General features: G+C 34.3%; 1 protein-coding gene across 1 annotated transcript; it reads left to right on the top strand.

Annotated features, from left to right (window-relative positions):
- The first annotated feature begins 3,742 nt into the window (after nucleotides 1–3,742).
- Nucleotides 3,743–5,470, top strand: LOC130979782 (uncharacterized). The gene is made up of 4 exons (XM_057903326.1): nucleotides 3,743–3,911; nucleotides 3,981–4,320; nucleotides 4,375–4,606; nucleotides 4,691–5,470. The coding sequence occupies exons 1-4, from the start codon at nucleotides 3,743–3,745 to the stop codon at nucleotides 5,468–5,470; spliced, it is 1,521 nt and encodes a 506-aa protein (XP_057759309.1).
- The last annotated feature ends 12,311 nt before the right edge of the window (nucleotides 5,471–17,781 follow it).

The following is a 17,781-nucleotide window of genomic DNA, read 5'->3' as shown; positions in this document are numbered from 1 at the left end:
AAAAAAATATTCTACAAAAAATTACTTCCTAAACTTTAATATTAGGATACCTATTTGCATCTGTACATTTCTTGAATATTCAGTCATTGTTAACTATGCATGAGTAAATCCAATCAAAAGAAATAATTATCTAATTAAAAATAATGAACATAATAATCTGTATACCTATTTAATTAAACATTCGACATATTTATTATTCACATTGTTTAGTATTCTCATTGTTTACTAATATTTTTCTTTTAATTTTCTTTTTTTTTTTGGCTAAGATTTTAGGCGGAGAAGCAAAAGAGCCGACACTCATTCGCGGAGAAAAGAAAATAGGCGCACCAAAAAAATGTGTATTGTTTAAACTTTCAATGCTTTTGTCTCTTCTTTTTTAATATTTCCACCGTTTTATTCTCTGTCGTCATAATTTTAATCACGGCCACCAACACAGCATCACCACTCCCAATTTATTTGGGCAAATCAGGGCTTTTTCTTCTTAATTAATCATTAATTTTAATTGAATTTAATTCACATGTGTCTTAAAGACATAAATTAAAATGATTATTAACAAAAAGTTTTAAATATTTTATTTTTATAAATGTACAATAATTATGTTAAAAACTAAATTTGACATATTTTTTTAATTAATAATTTTAATTTGTATTTTTGAAACACATATTAGCTGAATTTATTTTAATTTGTATGACTATTAGTATAAAAAATTAATTTTAGATGTTCTAAAATAATAAAATAAGAGATTAATTATTATTAATTTTTATAATTCTTATTATGTGTAAATTTTATCATCTTAAATTTAAGAATAATTAATTTTTTTTATATTAAAAGAGCTTGATCTAAAAGAGATTTTATATAAATAATTAATTATATTATTATGTTAACAAAAATAATTAATAAATTTATTTCTTAAAATGCTATCTAAGTATATAAATCTAATTAATAATTATGTAAAATTTTATACATTATCACTACGCGTTTAATTTTTATATCCTGCCCATGTAAAAGTTTTACAAGCTATCTAATGTTGTATTGTGGCATCATCAAATTAAAAGTAACAAATTTTAATATAATTTTGTAATTTTCCGTCGTTCTTCTCTTCAAATACCCCTAAAGTAATTTTTAATTCTTAATTGTACTGAGTTATAATTCAAATGGCATAATTTTTTTATATTTAATTAAGAGATTACAGATTCGAATCTCTTATCTTTAATAAAAAAATATATATTAATATTATTTTGGAGGCATAAGAACTTTATATGGAATAAACTTTTAAAATAGTCCACTGATGACTTTTGACTTATGCTCGTTAATTTTCTATTGAATAAATCCATATAAAATACAGTACCATGAACCTGAAATTAAAATACGAAAGAGGAATGAGCCATCGTCATTGGTCGTGGTACTCGTACAGTTCAAGACTCGATAAATGATTAATTATTTGTTTACAGAGAACAATATTGATATCGTCGTTAGTTTTGTTTTATTGGAGTTAGATCCGACCCGAATGTTCTCCCCACCAATTAATGGTTCCAATGTGCAATCCTATTCTTTGGCGCCGACTATATTAATGTTTTGGAAGAATTGTAAGTGTACCGAGTATATTAGTTTTCTAATAAATTTTAATGGTTGATATTAATTATAAAAAAATATATAATATATATTAATTAAAATTAATAGTTAAGATTACTACAACACTAATATTTTTGATAATTTTTTTTTTTTTAATTCAAAGCCCACTTTTGGAGCCATGTTCCCATAATCCCATGCACCCAACCCTATTCTTACTATCCCACCTCACCTATGCTTCCCTTTCATTTTTTTTATTTCTTTATTTTTTGTGAGACACTCTTGTGAAATATTCTCATTCTAAGAATTTAAATCGTTAGGTAAAAATATATAAGTAATTATATATTTAACATATTTTTTTAAGAACAATAGTTGAGTTATTTTTGTAAATTTCAAGCTCATAAATTTAAAATATAAAAATAACTACTGATGTAATAAACATATTAGATTATATATATATTACATTTTTTAGATGTAGTCTTTTTTCAAATTTTGCATTAATGCAAAATATTATTGTACTGAACTATTTTTTATGTTTAAATTATCTAATATTATATTTAATTATATAAAAAATTTAAATTATAAAAATATATAAATAATTATATATCTAATAATATAAAGAATAAACTCTCAATTGATAAGTTGCTAGTCATCAAGAGACAAATATATTAACAAATTAGTTTTTTGGGCTTTTGGCCCCTCATCCAATAAAAAAAAAAATAGCTTTTAGCATAACATATTAGAGAAAGACCAATGAATCACACATTTTTCTCTTACTTGAATATTAGAATGTAATTTATTTAATTGGAAAGCAAATTAGTTATTAAAAATGGTTAGAGATGAATTTATATATTGTCAGTGGGATATATATTTCAGAAAAGAGCCTTATCTAAAAAATATTTGAATTATTCGTTGTGTTAGGTAATTTTTTTTAATATATAACTTTAGTCAAGAATTTAGGAGTTTAGGTTATGATCATGATTGTGGCCTAACAATATAATCATGTATTGTGTGTTGTTTTTCAAAACTAGCACCCAATTTTCAGGTCGCGGATGAATTTTAGCATCACTAATTATAATAGTATGCCCGCCTTAAATTTTATCCTGCGGAGACATTAATCAACTTTGAATTTGATGTAATCCAATAATCCATTGAGATGATATATACACATGGAAAATTAAATGAAACAAAATTGTCTCGGTAAGTTATAACCATGGAATAATTGTTTTAGAAAAACACATGCATGACTATAATTATATAATATATTCAACATTAATATCAAAATCATTTTACACTCCAAATTACCGTACATGTGGCACCATTTTTATCCGCTGTATATCATGAATGAAGACGTTAGGACAATAAAACCAGCTGGCTGGGGTTGCACAACGTGCGCGAAGAGAGTGTTTTTGTCGGACGTTTTCGGATAGTTGGACGGTATCGAATGATGATTTTCACGGTGTCAGTACAAAAAAAGTGGAAGAGACTGCCAAAAAAAAAACGAAATACGTTTTTCACACGCATAAAATAAAAAAATACGTAACTTCTCCATAACTACATCCTTATTTTTTTAAAATTAAAAATAAAAAATTAATTAAATTAATTATTAATTGATTATAATTTTATTTTAATCCCTATTATATATAGAATTTTTTATTTAAATAAATAAAATAAAAGCATTAATTACCGAAATAAATAATTTTAAAAAAATTATGGATTTGTGTTTTCCAATCATAACTTGTTTACACTGTAAACGAGATACATGGAGTTGTGTTCCATCGGCTATAAAAGGATGTGTAACACTTGGTATTCTTCACAAACTTTTCGTATCATATTTCTCACAAATACAAGGCATTAATGGTCAGTAATAGTCCGTACATAGTTGTGTTTGTGTATCCCAATTACCGTATGAAAATGGCGACAACAGGGTGACATTTGAGTGCGAGGATCCGATATTGTTTCACACTCAGCGTGTGAATACGTTGTTGGATTTGAAGAGATTGATATTAAGCAAGTTCGGTGGTACAGAGACGAGGGAGATCGGAAGGGTGGCGTATAGGTTGCTGGCCCCATGGGTAACAGAGTCTTTCGATTTTGACTATTCCGACTTCAAGGGGACAAGCATGTGCGAGTGATGTTCGACATCCATGGGAGGATCATGGTGGAGCAAGTAATGGAGCTATTCGCAGAGGTGGGACACAGTGGCAGTGGTCCTTCCGTACACTCGACCTATGTGCAGGACGACCGACCCCTCGCACCACCGCCCATTCATGTCGCCGTTCCAGTGGATGAGGCAGAGGAGGGCGAGGAGAATTCGGACGAGGATTACGTGGCAGACAGTGGTGATAGCGACTTGTCCGATAGTGGGGATGAGAATGAGTGTGTTCTGTAGACACCTGTTCCGACTGCAGCCCGCCACGTCCTGCCTCCACCTCTTCCAATACCGGCACTTTCGGCAGTTTCGTCTCACTATCACATTCTGGATTTGGACGCCATGCATGAGAGGACTCCGTTTCTTGACACGGGTGAAGAGGATCATGACCTAGATGGCGGTGTTGAGTTTCGGGTCGGCCACAAGTTTAGAAACCGAGAGGCAGTGCTTCAGGGTGTGAAGAACTACAGTATTATGAGGAATGCGGAGTACCAAGTGATCAAATCAGACCGGATAAAGTACCATATGCAGTACCGTCAAGCTGATCATTGGTGTCAATGGAGCCTCCGTGTAGCCCTTCGACAGAACCTCAGATACTGGTAAGCTTAAGTTTACCTGTGCCTCTCATTACTTCTATACGATATACTAAATAGGTGTACGACATGGCTAAAGCAATCACGTGTTGTTGTGTTCAGGGAGGTTCGGAGGGTGGGTGGAGTGCATAGTTATCTAGCACCCATCATGTCTCAAGACCATCGTCAGCTAGATAGCAGTCTGATCTGCCGGGTTATCTTACCGTTGATTCAGTCCAACCCTTCTGTTAACATTCCGGTTTTGGAAGGTGCAGTCCAAGCAAGCTATCACTTCAAACCGTCCTACAGAAAGGTATGGATGGCCAAGCAGAAGGCAATTGCACAAATCTAGGGGGATTGGAAAGAGTCGTACAATAAGGTTTTCAAGTTGCTTCAGGCACTGCAGAGCTGTTTTCCTGGTACCATTTGTGACTTACGCGTCAAACCATTATACGATGGACACCTCCTGGTACGTGACTGCAGTATGTTCGACAGGGTATTTTGGTCTTTTCCGGCATATGTCGAAGCCTTCAAGCATTGCAAGCTCTTTGTCTCTGTAGATGGTACGCATCTGTATAGCAGGTATGGTGGTGTGTTGCTTATTGCGGTGGCGCAAGATGGGAATTGCAACATCCTACCTATTGCTTTTGCCATTGTGGAGTCCGAGAGCACCGAGTCATGGTCGTTCTTCCTAACTAATATGAGACGCCACGTCACCCTACAAGAGGGCATGCTGGTTATCTCTGACAGATCTCAGGCTATCAAGGCTGCGCTTAGCTCCATTGACAGTGGTTGGCATCCCCCAAGAGCCTACCATGCTTACTGCATAAAACACATGGCTGCGAACTTCATGACTCGGTTTAAGTTAGCCGAGGGAAAGAGGTACCTCATTAATGCTGCTTATAGTCCAAGCAAGTCCGGTTACGAGTGGTACATGGATGCATTGAGAGGAGTCTCGCATACAATGGTTAACTGGGCTGGTCGTTTTAGGAAGGAGATTTGGCTACAACATTGCGACAACGGGCATCGGTTGGGTCACATGACGACAAATTTGTCCGAGTGCATCAAAGCAGTGTTGAAGGGAACCCGGTACTTGCCGATTTCTGCCATTGTGCACATCACGTACGAGAGATTTCAGAAGTTGTTCGTGACAAAGGGCAGAGAGGTGCAGTCATAGCTCGCTGTTGGATGCCGATTCTTACAGAGACTATTGGCCGCCACTGAGAAGAATAAAGAAGGGATACCAAAGATGTGTGTCACTCACTGCGACAGGCAGGCATCAGTATTTGTTGTGGAGGAGCTTGAGCCGTTTGAGGGATGGGGGCGGTTCCTTCCGTGTTCGGCTATCGGAGGGCACATGTGACTGCGGCTTATTCAAGTCCCTGCACTATCCGTGCCGTCACGCACTAGCTGGGTGTGCCGCTGCTAGCATTGAGTGGGTCCCATACGTGCATCCTGTGTACAAACAGGAAGTTATTTTCAAGGTGTACAAGATAGAGTTTTCCCTATTCCAAACGAGTCGATGTGGGCGGAGTGGCATGAGACGAGGCTGTGTCCTAACCCAATAATGCATCGGAAGGCAACTGGAAGGCCCGTGTCCACCAGATTTCGGAATGACATGGACGAGACCGAGCGACATGAGAAGCGGTGTGGCCTGTGTAGGCAATACGGTCATACTAAAAGGGGATGTCTTAATCAGCCCACGGGAGATCTGTAGGTCGTACTAGGCTTGTATGTTTACCGATGTTGGCATGTATCTTTTTTTTATGTAGTGTGTTATCTAATGTTGTAGTAATAATGGACGTGAAACATTGTAACTTCTAATGAAAGGATTAACGACGAGTTTGTCACTTTATTGATATGTTGGTTTTTTTCCTTGAAAGGAACAGTAACATAAATGTAAATGCTCATGAGAAAGAACACGAATATAAATAACAATATACACAAACAAAGTACATCCAACTAAAATCTAAATGTACATACCATATACCTAAATCATAAAAAATGCATACATAAGCTTAATCCAACTATAGTACAAACATTACTACAATCTATCTCTGGTGTGGATCCTGATAGTAGCGCCTATGCCCAGTGCCACATGGGGGAGGCTGAGCCTGTCGCTGATGTCGAGCCGGTCGAGGATCTAAGCTCATGGCTGCCGGATCCTGCTGCATCTGAGGACGATACGGCTGCATCCCTCCTAACGATGGACCTGTGGCAAACTGGTGTAACAGAAGCTAAGTCTGCGGGTGTGGAGCTATTGGTGGGGTCACCTGAGGCTGAGACTGGGTCAGGTACATGCCATAGTCGTGGGAGGGAGTGTCGCGTACTGGCTGCCTCGCCGAAGACTCGTTTCGTATGAGGAGCCAGATGCCGGTGATATCTGCGGCATCCAGGAGGAGGTCTGGGAAGGAGCTGATGGGTGATGGTCCTCCGCGATGCAATCCTCCCTGCCTATACGTATGACTCAGCTAACCTATCCATGATTGGGGGCTACACCGTGTGTAGGAAAGTGTCGTCAATTAGAATCTCATCAAGGAGGACGTCCTCCTCCTGGTGGGTCCTGGGTGGACCTCCCTCATGCCAACCCGGTGGTGATGTATTCCAGGCTAGCCGAGACTGCTGCCCACCGAAATCGGATGAATGCCACGCTCCGTGTCTCGACGGAGGGGGAGGAGGTGGAGGAGTCGGTGCTGTCGGTGAAGCAACACCGTGAACTGGTACGTCTCCCTCATCCTCGTGACGGTCGAACTACGCCTCCTCCTCTGACTCTGCGTCACCCCTAGCCCGTTGAGGCCTGACCCTCTCCCTACAATTGTCGTACCACTGCTGGAGTCGCTCCGGGAACCAGACATCTTCACCACGACTAATGGTGGTCAGATACCTATTGTTAAACACATTAAGTAAATTAAATAGTATCACTATCAGAACAACAAACAACAACAACATATAACTTTGAAGAAATTAACCACGTTCATACCTGTCAAGATTCACTGGAATCCCTGGCATTGGCTGCTCCATTGAACTGTCGTTTCACCCGATCGACGTGGTGAAACTGGACAATGTTGAAGCAGACTAGCAGAATGGCCGACAACCATGTACCCCACTCCTCCTCATCACGGAACCAGTGTGGGCACAGGGCCTTCAGCGCAGGGTCATTGTACACCCTCCATGCAAACTGAATAAAAAAACGTGTAACAAAATAACAAGTATTACAAAACAACAGGTAGAAGGAAATAACAAAATATTTAATTTCATGACTAACCTTATTGAACCGTAACCGGTCAATCGATACCCTATGGTATAGGACCCTGGCCTAGTGCTGATCCCTACTCTACTGCTGCAATCCAACCAACCTAAAAGTAACCAAGATATATACAATTCATTAAGTAACAAACCATGCTAATTTACAACAATGTTTAACGCGAAGTGAAAAAGTAATATTTGGTTACCTCGCAGTTAGCGGGTACTGGTAGACTCCTTTATCTGGTGGACACCACTGAGAAAATCTCTGGTAAATCCAACTCATCAACAGCGGATTGCAATCGGCGATGTTCGTGACGCCCCGCTGTGCCGCCAAAGAGAGTGACTGGTAAGTCCAAGCTAGCACAGCAAAGCCCCATGATAACGCCTTGCACTCTGCGAAGTCCCGGAGAAGCGGTAGCTACCGTACGTGCACCAGGTTGTTGGACTTGTCTGTCAACAGATACCCTCCGATCAATAACATAATGTAGCATCAAGCATATTGTCGGAGGGTCTCAAGATCGTCGGTCGAGGGCATCTGGCGGACACGATAACGCAACCAAACCAACTTCAGCGTGAACGACTCCTTCCTTTGCGCCGCCTGCTGTGTCGCCACCGGAGGCCTGGTACCAAGTAGCTGCTCCACCATGGCCCACGTCTCCGTGTTGTACCACCTACCAAAGTCACGAAGGCACCCCCAACGGGGTTCCCGTGTGCACGTAGGCCTAGGTGGTACGCCACGTCCTGCAGGTTGATAGTGACCTCACCCCACGGGAGATCAAACGTGTGCGTCTCCGGACGCCATCGCTCCCCGAGTGCCGAAATCAGGGAATTGTCAAATGTGAAATCCCTGAGCGGCATCGTGTCGCCAAATCCAGCCTCAACCAGATACGGGACGATGACGTCCAGTGGAGGAAGGGCATGGCTGACTCGCCGAAGTTGTAGAAGGCGAGACCTCTGCAGATTGAAAAATAAATTTTTAACCTATAAAGAGATAATGATACATTTTTTTACTCTACTTAAGAACAAAGTACTACTAATACTTAGGAACGTACTACCCTGTGTCTACTCTATAGCTATCTCTAAATTATTTATATCGGTAAGCAAATCCTAATTAAGTCATACAAATCTTACACAAGCGAATATTGTTCTAAATTCATCATACAGTCCAACCCCGAAAGCATTTTACTCAGTGCTTGTCACTACAAGACTACCCTAACAATGTCCACATACTTAGATTAACCGAACATAACGCAACTAACCTCAAAGTCGGCCGCCCCGACATAATGCGACGTCTCATTTAGTCTGTTGATGTCCCCGTCGTTCCCCGCCTGGCGTGCCATCACCGTATCGGACTCAAATATGGTAGGAAACGGTTAAAAGATGGGAGAAAGAGTTTGACTGGGTCAAAGTGGGGTCCAAGAACAAACTTTAAACGACTTATACTTATAGGCGCCGTTCGGACTTATCTCATTTACAGTGTAAATGAAATAGCCATAGTGCAGCTGACGTGTCATATTTCGTTTACACTGTAAACGAGATAACGCAATATCATCTCGTTTACAGTGTAAACGAAATATAACTGAAGAACACAAATCGATAAATATTTTTAAAATTATTTATTTTGGTAATTAATAGTTTTATTTTATTTATTTAATAAAAAATCTATTATATATATTGTACACTAACTTTATACTTTTTCAAATAATAATTAAAATATTAACGTATATATACTCTCATACGCTAATTTAATTAAATATATAAAATTATATAATAAATAATAACTTTTAACTATTATGATGATAATATTTTGGATAAGTAATCACCTATTATTATTGGTGCTGGTTTGTTGTATGATTGAGGATTGTGAACCCCATGATTGAATGGAGAGACGACGTGGCAGCTGTTTATTTCTTAAAGGTTAAACCTCGACGGTGGTGCACCAACAACTGGCACGGCATTGACGGTGATTTCTTAAATGCTTACATTTCTATTTATTTTTAGCATTATTCCTTCCTGTGATTTAATTATTAGTACGTACCTTTCTAGTTATGTTAGTATCAATGTATAACATAGCATGATAGAACGTTTGCCTAAATAACTTGGTAGAAACTAGATAAAATAGGTAAGCATATATACATTGTTAAATTTAATATTAATATATTCCATTTAAGTAAATTTAATATTTTAGATGAATCTTTTAAAAATGAGTATAAAAGATAGTTATTTTTATTCATTTTGAGTGAATAATTTTTATACTGAAAAATATGTCTCGTAAAAAATAATTAACTTTTTTATTTAATAATTAAAAAATATATTTTTAAAAATAATTTATAATATTATATTAATAAAAACTCAATTATAATTAATTTTATATAAAATTAATAACTAAAATTTATTAAATAATTTAACAGATTTAATTAAATTATTATATAATAATTTTTAATTATTAACTTTACGTGAAACTAATTACACCTAAATGTCCACCTATTATGATATATATTACTCATTACAAATACGTATAATGTTGAGGTAATAGTAGATCAGTCCACTTAATATATTTTCTTTTGTAGAAAGTTTAATATATACCAAAAACATTAGAATAATGGGATGTGAAGCGACATAGTTACATTAAAAATAATAGTAGATATAGGCTGTTCCAATTGCACTTCCTTAGGTTCCTATTGTCTGAATTTTTCAGAGCTGTCAAGCAACAAGAAAAAGGTCATGGTTATGGGGCCTCAAAGGTTAACATGGCGCCAACCAAATATTTTTCTCCCTTTATGCCAAAAGTGTTTTTCTTAGTTTTCTATGTCCTCCACTTTAATTTTTAGATCAACCGAACAACGAACCTTCCCCACATAGATGCTATAGTGTTTATATTTGAAAACTAAATAATGAGAAATGTTGTGTACATTACATATATCCTACCACTTATTTAGTGCATATATATTTATTTATTGGCTGGTTGAATATAAAATTATTAGTGACTAATACATATAAAAGATGTGGTAATATCGTATATATTATCATGATAGATAAAATATAGATATAGCTATTATGTTAAATAATTTATTAGTTAAATATATTAAATTATTTAATAATTTTAAATTATTGTCATTTTTATATAATATTAAATTTATTTTATGTTTTATTAAAAATAAATAAAAAATATATGAAAAATTAATTTTTAATTAGTTAAGATTAATTAAATTTTTAGAATTTAGATTTATTATTTGAAATTTATGATTTAAAATTTAGATTTAAGATAAATAAAATAATTTTAAAAATATTTATTGACGTTAATTAAAATAATTAGTTATCTATTATTATTCAAACGAAAAATATATATGTACTAAATATACAAACTAGAATTAATAAGTAAGACCGCGTTTGTTCATGAAAATAGGACAATTACAAGATATTGATAACAAGACATAGAAGATAGAGGCATAAAATTATGTGTTCTTATATTTTGTTTGGTAATAAATTAAAATAAATTATAAAAATTTAATTTATTTTTATTTTTTCATTCAAAAAATTTGAGAAGTAAAATATAATAATAATAAAATATAATTATAAAAAATTGACCAGAATAATAAAAGAAAAAAATAAATTGTGTTTTTTGTTAATGTTTCTGTGTTCTTCCTATTAACATGAATACAAAATATATTAATTCAATGTCTTTAAACACCATATCTTTATCCATGTCTCGTTTATTAAGCACGTACGATTTAATATTTCTATATTCCTGTCTCAGTGTCCAGTCTCTAAAAACAAACGCACTATAAGGTAGCGTTTGTTTTGAGGTACTGAGATAGAGATTGAGAAAATGAGACTCAATATTATGTTTGTTGGTTCAGGTACTAAACTTTTTGTTCTATCTCTAAAATTTCAATATTTTAGTACCTCCAAAAAATAGGAACACGAAGAACTAAAATTTTTAGAGATTAAGACTAAAATTTTAATAACATTTTATAATTAAAATATCCTTATTTCAATTAATTAATTTTAATTTTATTTTTAATGTAAACTAAATTAAAATTTCATTCTTGTTTTAATTTCTCTCTTCCAAATACTACCTAGTTAATTATTTTCATAATTGTACATTATTATAGTTGAAGAATGCATCCATATCCATTATCTAATCTTCATCGCCTACAATTATATACTTGTGTGTCTACACTCCCTTTGACTTAAGAGTCATCCATGTGTGTATATATATAAATTAATGGAAATTATTATATGATGGAATCATCTCCCTACCTTGCCATGCACCTTCAAAACTTATATATGCAGTCAACAAACGTGAAAGCAACAGAAGACACTGTTGAGTGTTGACTATTGTTTTTGGATTATTGCAACATTATTTAGTCATATATACATGAAATATGGATATTAAATCACTCTTCCACCTTAGCCCATGACAACAATAAAAACGTCTCACGGCCCACAAATTCAGCCCAACAGAATCTACAAATTCAATTATAATTTTAATCTTTATCTTATCTTATAGTTATCTTTATCTTTATCTCTATCTTATCTTTATCTTATCTTTATTTACTTTTATCTTTCATAGACCAATGCTTTATATATACTTAGTTTTACCTTCATAATGAACAATTCAATCAATCAATAATCAATAAAATTTCTTCATCTTTTCTTTTCTTTCATTATTATTCTTTCACAATTTTATTATCTTTGCATACTCTTTCCGTTTTATTATGGTATCAGAGCTCCTCTTGAGCTCTGCTGACATCCATGGATCAAGGAGAAAGGGCACACCAGCAACTTCATTCGGAGCCTCTTTTGGATCTTTCGTCAGCCCAATACCTTTTTTTCATGGCACCTCCTTTCAATGAAGAATCTCATCTTCAAGCTGCCAAGCATGTGTTACGGTATCTGAAAACTAGTCCCGGCAAAGGACTTTTCTTTCCAAGGGAATCAGAAATTCAGCTTCTTGGTTTTAGTGACTCTGATTGGGCTGGATGTCCTGACACTCGACGATCTTTAACAGGTTATTGTTTCTTCTTAGGCAGTTCTTTAGTCTCTTGGAAGACCAAGAAACAAACTACCGTTGCCCGCTCATCCACCGAAGCAGAATATCGTGCACTTGCCAACACAACTTATGAACTTCAATGGATACTAAATGTGTTACAATTTTTACGCATCTCTCCTATCCGCCCACCAGTTTTATATTGTGATAATCAGAGTGCTCTTCACATTGCTGCTAACCCGGTTTTTCATGAACGGACCAAACATTTAGAGGTTGATTGTCACTTGGTTCGACAAAAAGCTCAAGCTGGAGTAATGAAACTTCTCCCAATTCCCTCCTCTGGGCAACTAGCCGACATCTTCACCAAGCCTTTGTCTCCTCAACCCTTCCATCTTAATCTAAATAAGCTTAGTATTCTTGACATCTTTCATCTTCCAGCTTGCGGGGGCGTATTAAATCACTCTTCCACCTTAGCCCATGACAACAATAAAGACGTCTCACGGCCCACAAATTCAGCCCAACAGAATCCACAAATTCAATTATAATTTTAATCTTTATCTTATCTTATAGTTATCTTTATCTTTATCTCTATCTTATCTTTATCTTATCTTTATTTACTTTTATCTTTCATAGACCAATGCTTTATATATACTTAGTTTTACCTTCATAATGAACAATTCAATCAATCAATAATCAATAAAATTTCTTCATCTTTTCTTTTCTTTCATTATTATTCTTTCACAATTTTATTATCTTTGCATACTCTTTCCGTTTTATTAATGGATTTCCCATCATCACAAAATAATATGTAATAGATCAAGTTAATATATATATATATAATGTGAAGAAATTGCTTAATTATTACTTAATAGTTATTAATTCATGAGAATCTTTTCGTTACAACAACTAATAATTTCAATGATTTAATTTGCCTAAATAAAACAGGCCAATTAGTTAAGGATAAACAAAGACATCCCACGATGCACACAACTGGAAGTTCGGAGAGAAAGTGATAAAATGTGAAAGGGACTTGATTAATTAGCTTCCATTTGCAATGGATAAAAAAGAAAAAAATTAAATTAATTTATCATGACCATTGACCAAACGGCATTCCATCATTGACAAATTAATTGAGGATGATAAGCCTAACTGTATAGAAAGCGTTACTATATTGTCATTCACTTGATTTGTTTATTAGTTTGGTTTAACTAACAGCAGTGTGCTGGTGATTTTAGTTTCTAAGTCAACAACGTAACTGCGCACCTGACATGTTTTTTGCTTTGCTAGCTTGCAACTAAATCATCTTACTCCAAAAGCAGCAAACAATTTGATATATATATATATATATAATAGTACTAAAAATAGTTATTAAAAAAATTATAGCGCTGATAAAATAGTATTTGATTTTTGTTATTAATAAAATAGTTATTGGGCTGTATTTGTTTTCGAGAATAGGGTAGGATAAGACACTGATGAATAGATACACAAAATTTTGTGTTCTTATATTCTGTTTGGCGACAAACTATCTCATTTTTTTTCATTCAAAAAAGTTGAGATGAAAAATATAATAATAAAAAAATATAATTATAAAAAATTAACAAGAATAATGAAAGAAAACATAAAAAATAAGTTGTGTCTCTTGTTAGTGTCTCCGAATCCTTCCTGTCAGGGTGGACATAAAATACACTAATTCAGTGTCTCTGGACACATTGTCTTTGTCCATATCTCCTCTGCCAAATACGATTTTGTATCTCTGTGTCCCTGTGTCAGTGTCCTATCTCTATAAACAAACGCAGCCTAAAAGATTTTAAAATTTGACAAGCGTATCCCTGAACTCGCTGGAAGAAATCTCCGACAAGTATAATCTGACATGGCCACCATATTCTGGTGACCTGGCAAACCATCCGCCAAACCCTAATCTCTTCCTTCCAACACAGACTTCCTCTCCATCTTCCTCTTTATCGCAACCCCTCCCCTACCCAATGCAACCCCCTCCCTCTTCCTCCCCATCGCAGCCCTCCCTTTAGTTTCCCTCCCATCCCAACCCCCCCCCCCCCAAACGCACATTCCCCGCTCCTTCTCCCTCCCCAACACACACTCCCCCTTCCTTCCTCAACACATAACTCGCAGCAATAATCATCTCAACATTAACAGCAACAGCAAGCAACAACAACAATAACTCCAACACACATTTTCCTCTCTCTCTCTCTCTCTCCATTGCAACAACAACCTCAACAGCAATAGCAACAGCAACCTCAACTGCAAGAGCACCATCAAGGACCACTGCCACTACCATCGGAGCTACAACAAGGCCTGGAATAGCCGCATCTCCTCAACTCCTCAGCCTTTCTCTCTTTTTCTTTTTATATTTATATATGCATGTTATGTGTTTGTGTAAATGTCTGTGTGTGTATGAAGGGATATTGTTATTATTATTGTTATGGTCCTCTGAGAAGAGAAACAAGGAATGAGAAAAAAGAGAGAAGGAGGAACAAACAAAGTTAATAGGTTATGAATGTACATGTTTTTCTGTTAGTTCTGTTTGGAATTTTGATGATATTGGTTTTGGTGTTATTGTTGCTTTTACTGCTGCAATTAAGGAGGCAGAAGGAAAGGTGAGTGTGTGTTGGGGAGGGGGCTGCGATGGGGAGGGAGTGTGCATTGGGTAGGGGAAGGGTTGCAATGGAGAAGAAGAAGGAGGGGAAGTGTGCGTTAGGGAGGGAGAGGGCTGTGATGGGTAGGGGGAGGGGGCTGCGATGGAGAGAGAGATAGAGGGGGAGTCTGCGTTGGGAGGAAGGGATTAGGGTTTGGGAGATAGTTTGCCAAGTCACCAGAATATGGTGGCCATGTCAGCATTGTGCTTGCCGGAGATTTGCTCCAGCGAGCTTGGGGACATGCTTGTCAAATTTTAAAATCTTTTAGTGACTATTTTTTCAACAGCAAAAGTCAAGTACCATTTTGTCAGCGCTAGAATCTTTCGGGTACCGATTTGGTATTTACCTCTATATATATATATATATCGTATTTAAAATTATTTGTCTAACTTATTAAAAAAAGTTAAAATTAATATTGAATTTTAAAAAAAAAAATTATCAAATATTAAAATTTATTATAAAAAATAAATTTGACAAAAATTAGATACCAAATTATATATATATATATATATATATATATATATATATATTATTTATTTATTTAAAAAATTGTTGTGTTTTCTAACTTTTTTTTTTGTTTTTAACGTTATTTTTAATTTAGCAGATTAAAGATTAATTTGTCGCATGCATAATACAAAATTCGAACTCTTAATACTAATTTAAGTGGATTAGTAAGTTACCTACTAAAATAATTCAAGTTAATTTGTGTTCACTAACTTATTATTAGCCTTTAATTAAAAGTATTTAATTTATAATATAATTTATTGCCTTTTATAATCTAACTAAAAGCATTAATTAGCCACAATATATATTACTTATGTTGGAAGTTTTGGAACTGCTATCTAGAAGCCCGAGGGTGTAGATCAACCTTACAAAAAAGATTTAGGTGTTCGAATAATAAATGATAATTTTTATTGTATTTTATTTCAGTTGATTGTAGAATATTTTTATTTTTTAAAATTTAGAAAATCATCTTCTTTGAACTAATTTTTTTCCTTTCCAAAATTATTGATGATATATCGTAATATGAACAAAAATTTAACAAAAATTCTCCCACTTTACTATGTTAAAAATTGCAAAGTTGGGAATTTTCAATATTTAAAAAGCTCAATTTCCCCTACTTTTACCTTCATTCATAACCATTTAATTGTTTAATATTTTGATATGGCGTTCAATTTTATATAAATAGCGAAAAAGAAACACCCCAAAATAGACATAGGTAGAGGACCATATATCTATACTTTTCCAAAATTATTGCCTAAAAAAAATAATTAGGATTGTTATATATTTTAAGTATTTTTTTATTTAAGTTTATTCAAGTAGCTAGGTTTAACACCAACAAAAACCATTCTCATGAAAGGAGCTTCATTATACGTGTTTTTTCTTTTTTTTTTTTCCTCCACGTTTCTTCTCCTTTGTGCTTCTTCTTTTTCTTCTTTTAAATATATGCATACGTCATCATCTTCTTCTTTCAAATTCACGCATGCCTCCTCCTCCTCCCCTTTCTTCTTCGTGCACACAGATTCTTCTTCTGTTTCTCCTCTTCCTCCTCCTCTTCTTCTCTTCTTTTGTTATCGTCATCACCAACAACACTAATATTTTGCCAATGAATTATTTTTTTAGTCGAATTGAATGGAATGCAATTGCTAAACTAAATTGAATTGAATGGACACAGCTGTTCTGAATTGAATTGAATTGATAATCTCTAAATTGTAAACACAAGTGTTTTGAATTTGATTTTATATAATGGATAATGTTCCGTTCATTTAGTACTTTACAATTGCTTCACCTTAATAACGTGTTCGGTTCATTATGCAGAAAGCTGTTTTGAACTTGATTTTATATAATGAATAATGTTTCGTTCATTTAGTACTATACAATTATTTCACCTTAATAACGTGTTCGGTTCATTATGCAAAAAGCTGTTTTGAATTTGATTTTATATAATGGATAATGTTCTGTTCATTTAGTATTATACAATTGTTTCAACTTAATAATATGTTCGGTTCACTATAAATTGAATTGAATTGTTTTGAATTGAATGGATGCAGGTGTTCTGAATTGAATTGAATTGATAATCTCTACGAGGAGGAGAAGAAAGAGGAGGAAAAGAAGAAAAATATGCATGTGCGAATTTTGAAGAAGAAGAAGAATAAAAAGCAGCACATGATTTAAAAAGTTGTTACAACAACTTGGATAAATTTAGATAAGAATTTTGCTTGAATGTAAAATTTTATGTAAAAATAATATTTGCAATCAATTTAGATTGCTCGAGTGACAAATTCATTTGTCCTTCCAATTTCACTTTACGCAAGTAACAATTTATTGACAATCATAAATTCTTAAATAAAATTTAGATTCACAATAAATTAATTATTAGTCTATCAAACTAAAAAATATTATAAATAACTAAAAAAACAAAAAAAAAATATATGCAATTTATAACAAGTATTATACTATTATATATGTATCTTTTAGCAACTCTCATATTGGACACCTTTATGTACCTATGTGCTGGTGAATATAACATTAAAGAAAAAAAATAGAAAGAGAGCAGGGTGATACGAATAACTGAAAAAAAATGTTACACAGTCA

The sequence above is a fragment of the Arachis stenosperma genome, chromosome 5 (assembly GCF_014773155.1).
Source record: "Arachis stenosperma cultivar V10309 chromosome 5, arast.V10309.gnm1.PFL2, whole genome shotgun sequence".
Classification (NCBI taxonomy): Eukaryota; Viridiplantae; Streptophyta; class Magnoliopsida; order Fabales; family Fabaceae; genus Arachis; species Arachis stenosperma.
This window is presented reverse-complemented; position numbering and strand designations above follow the sequence as displayed.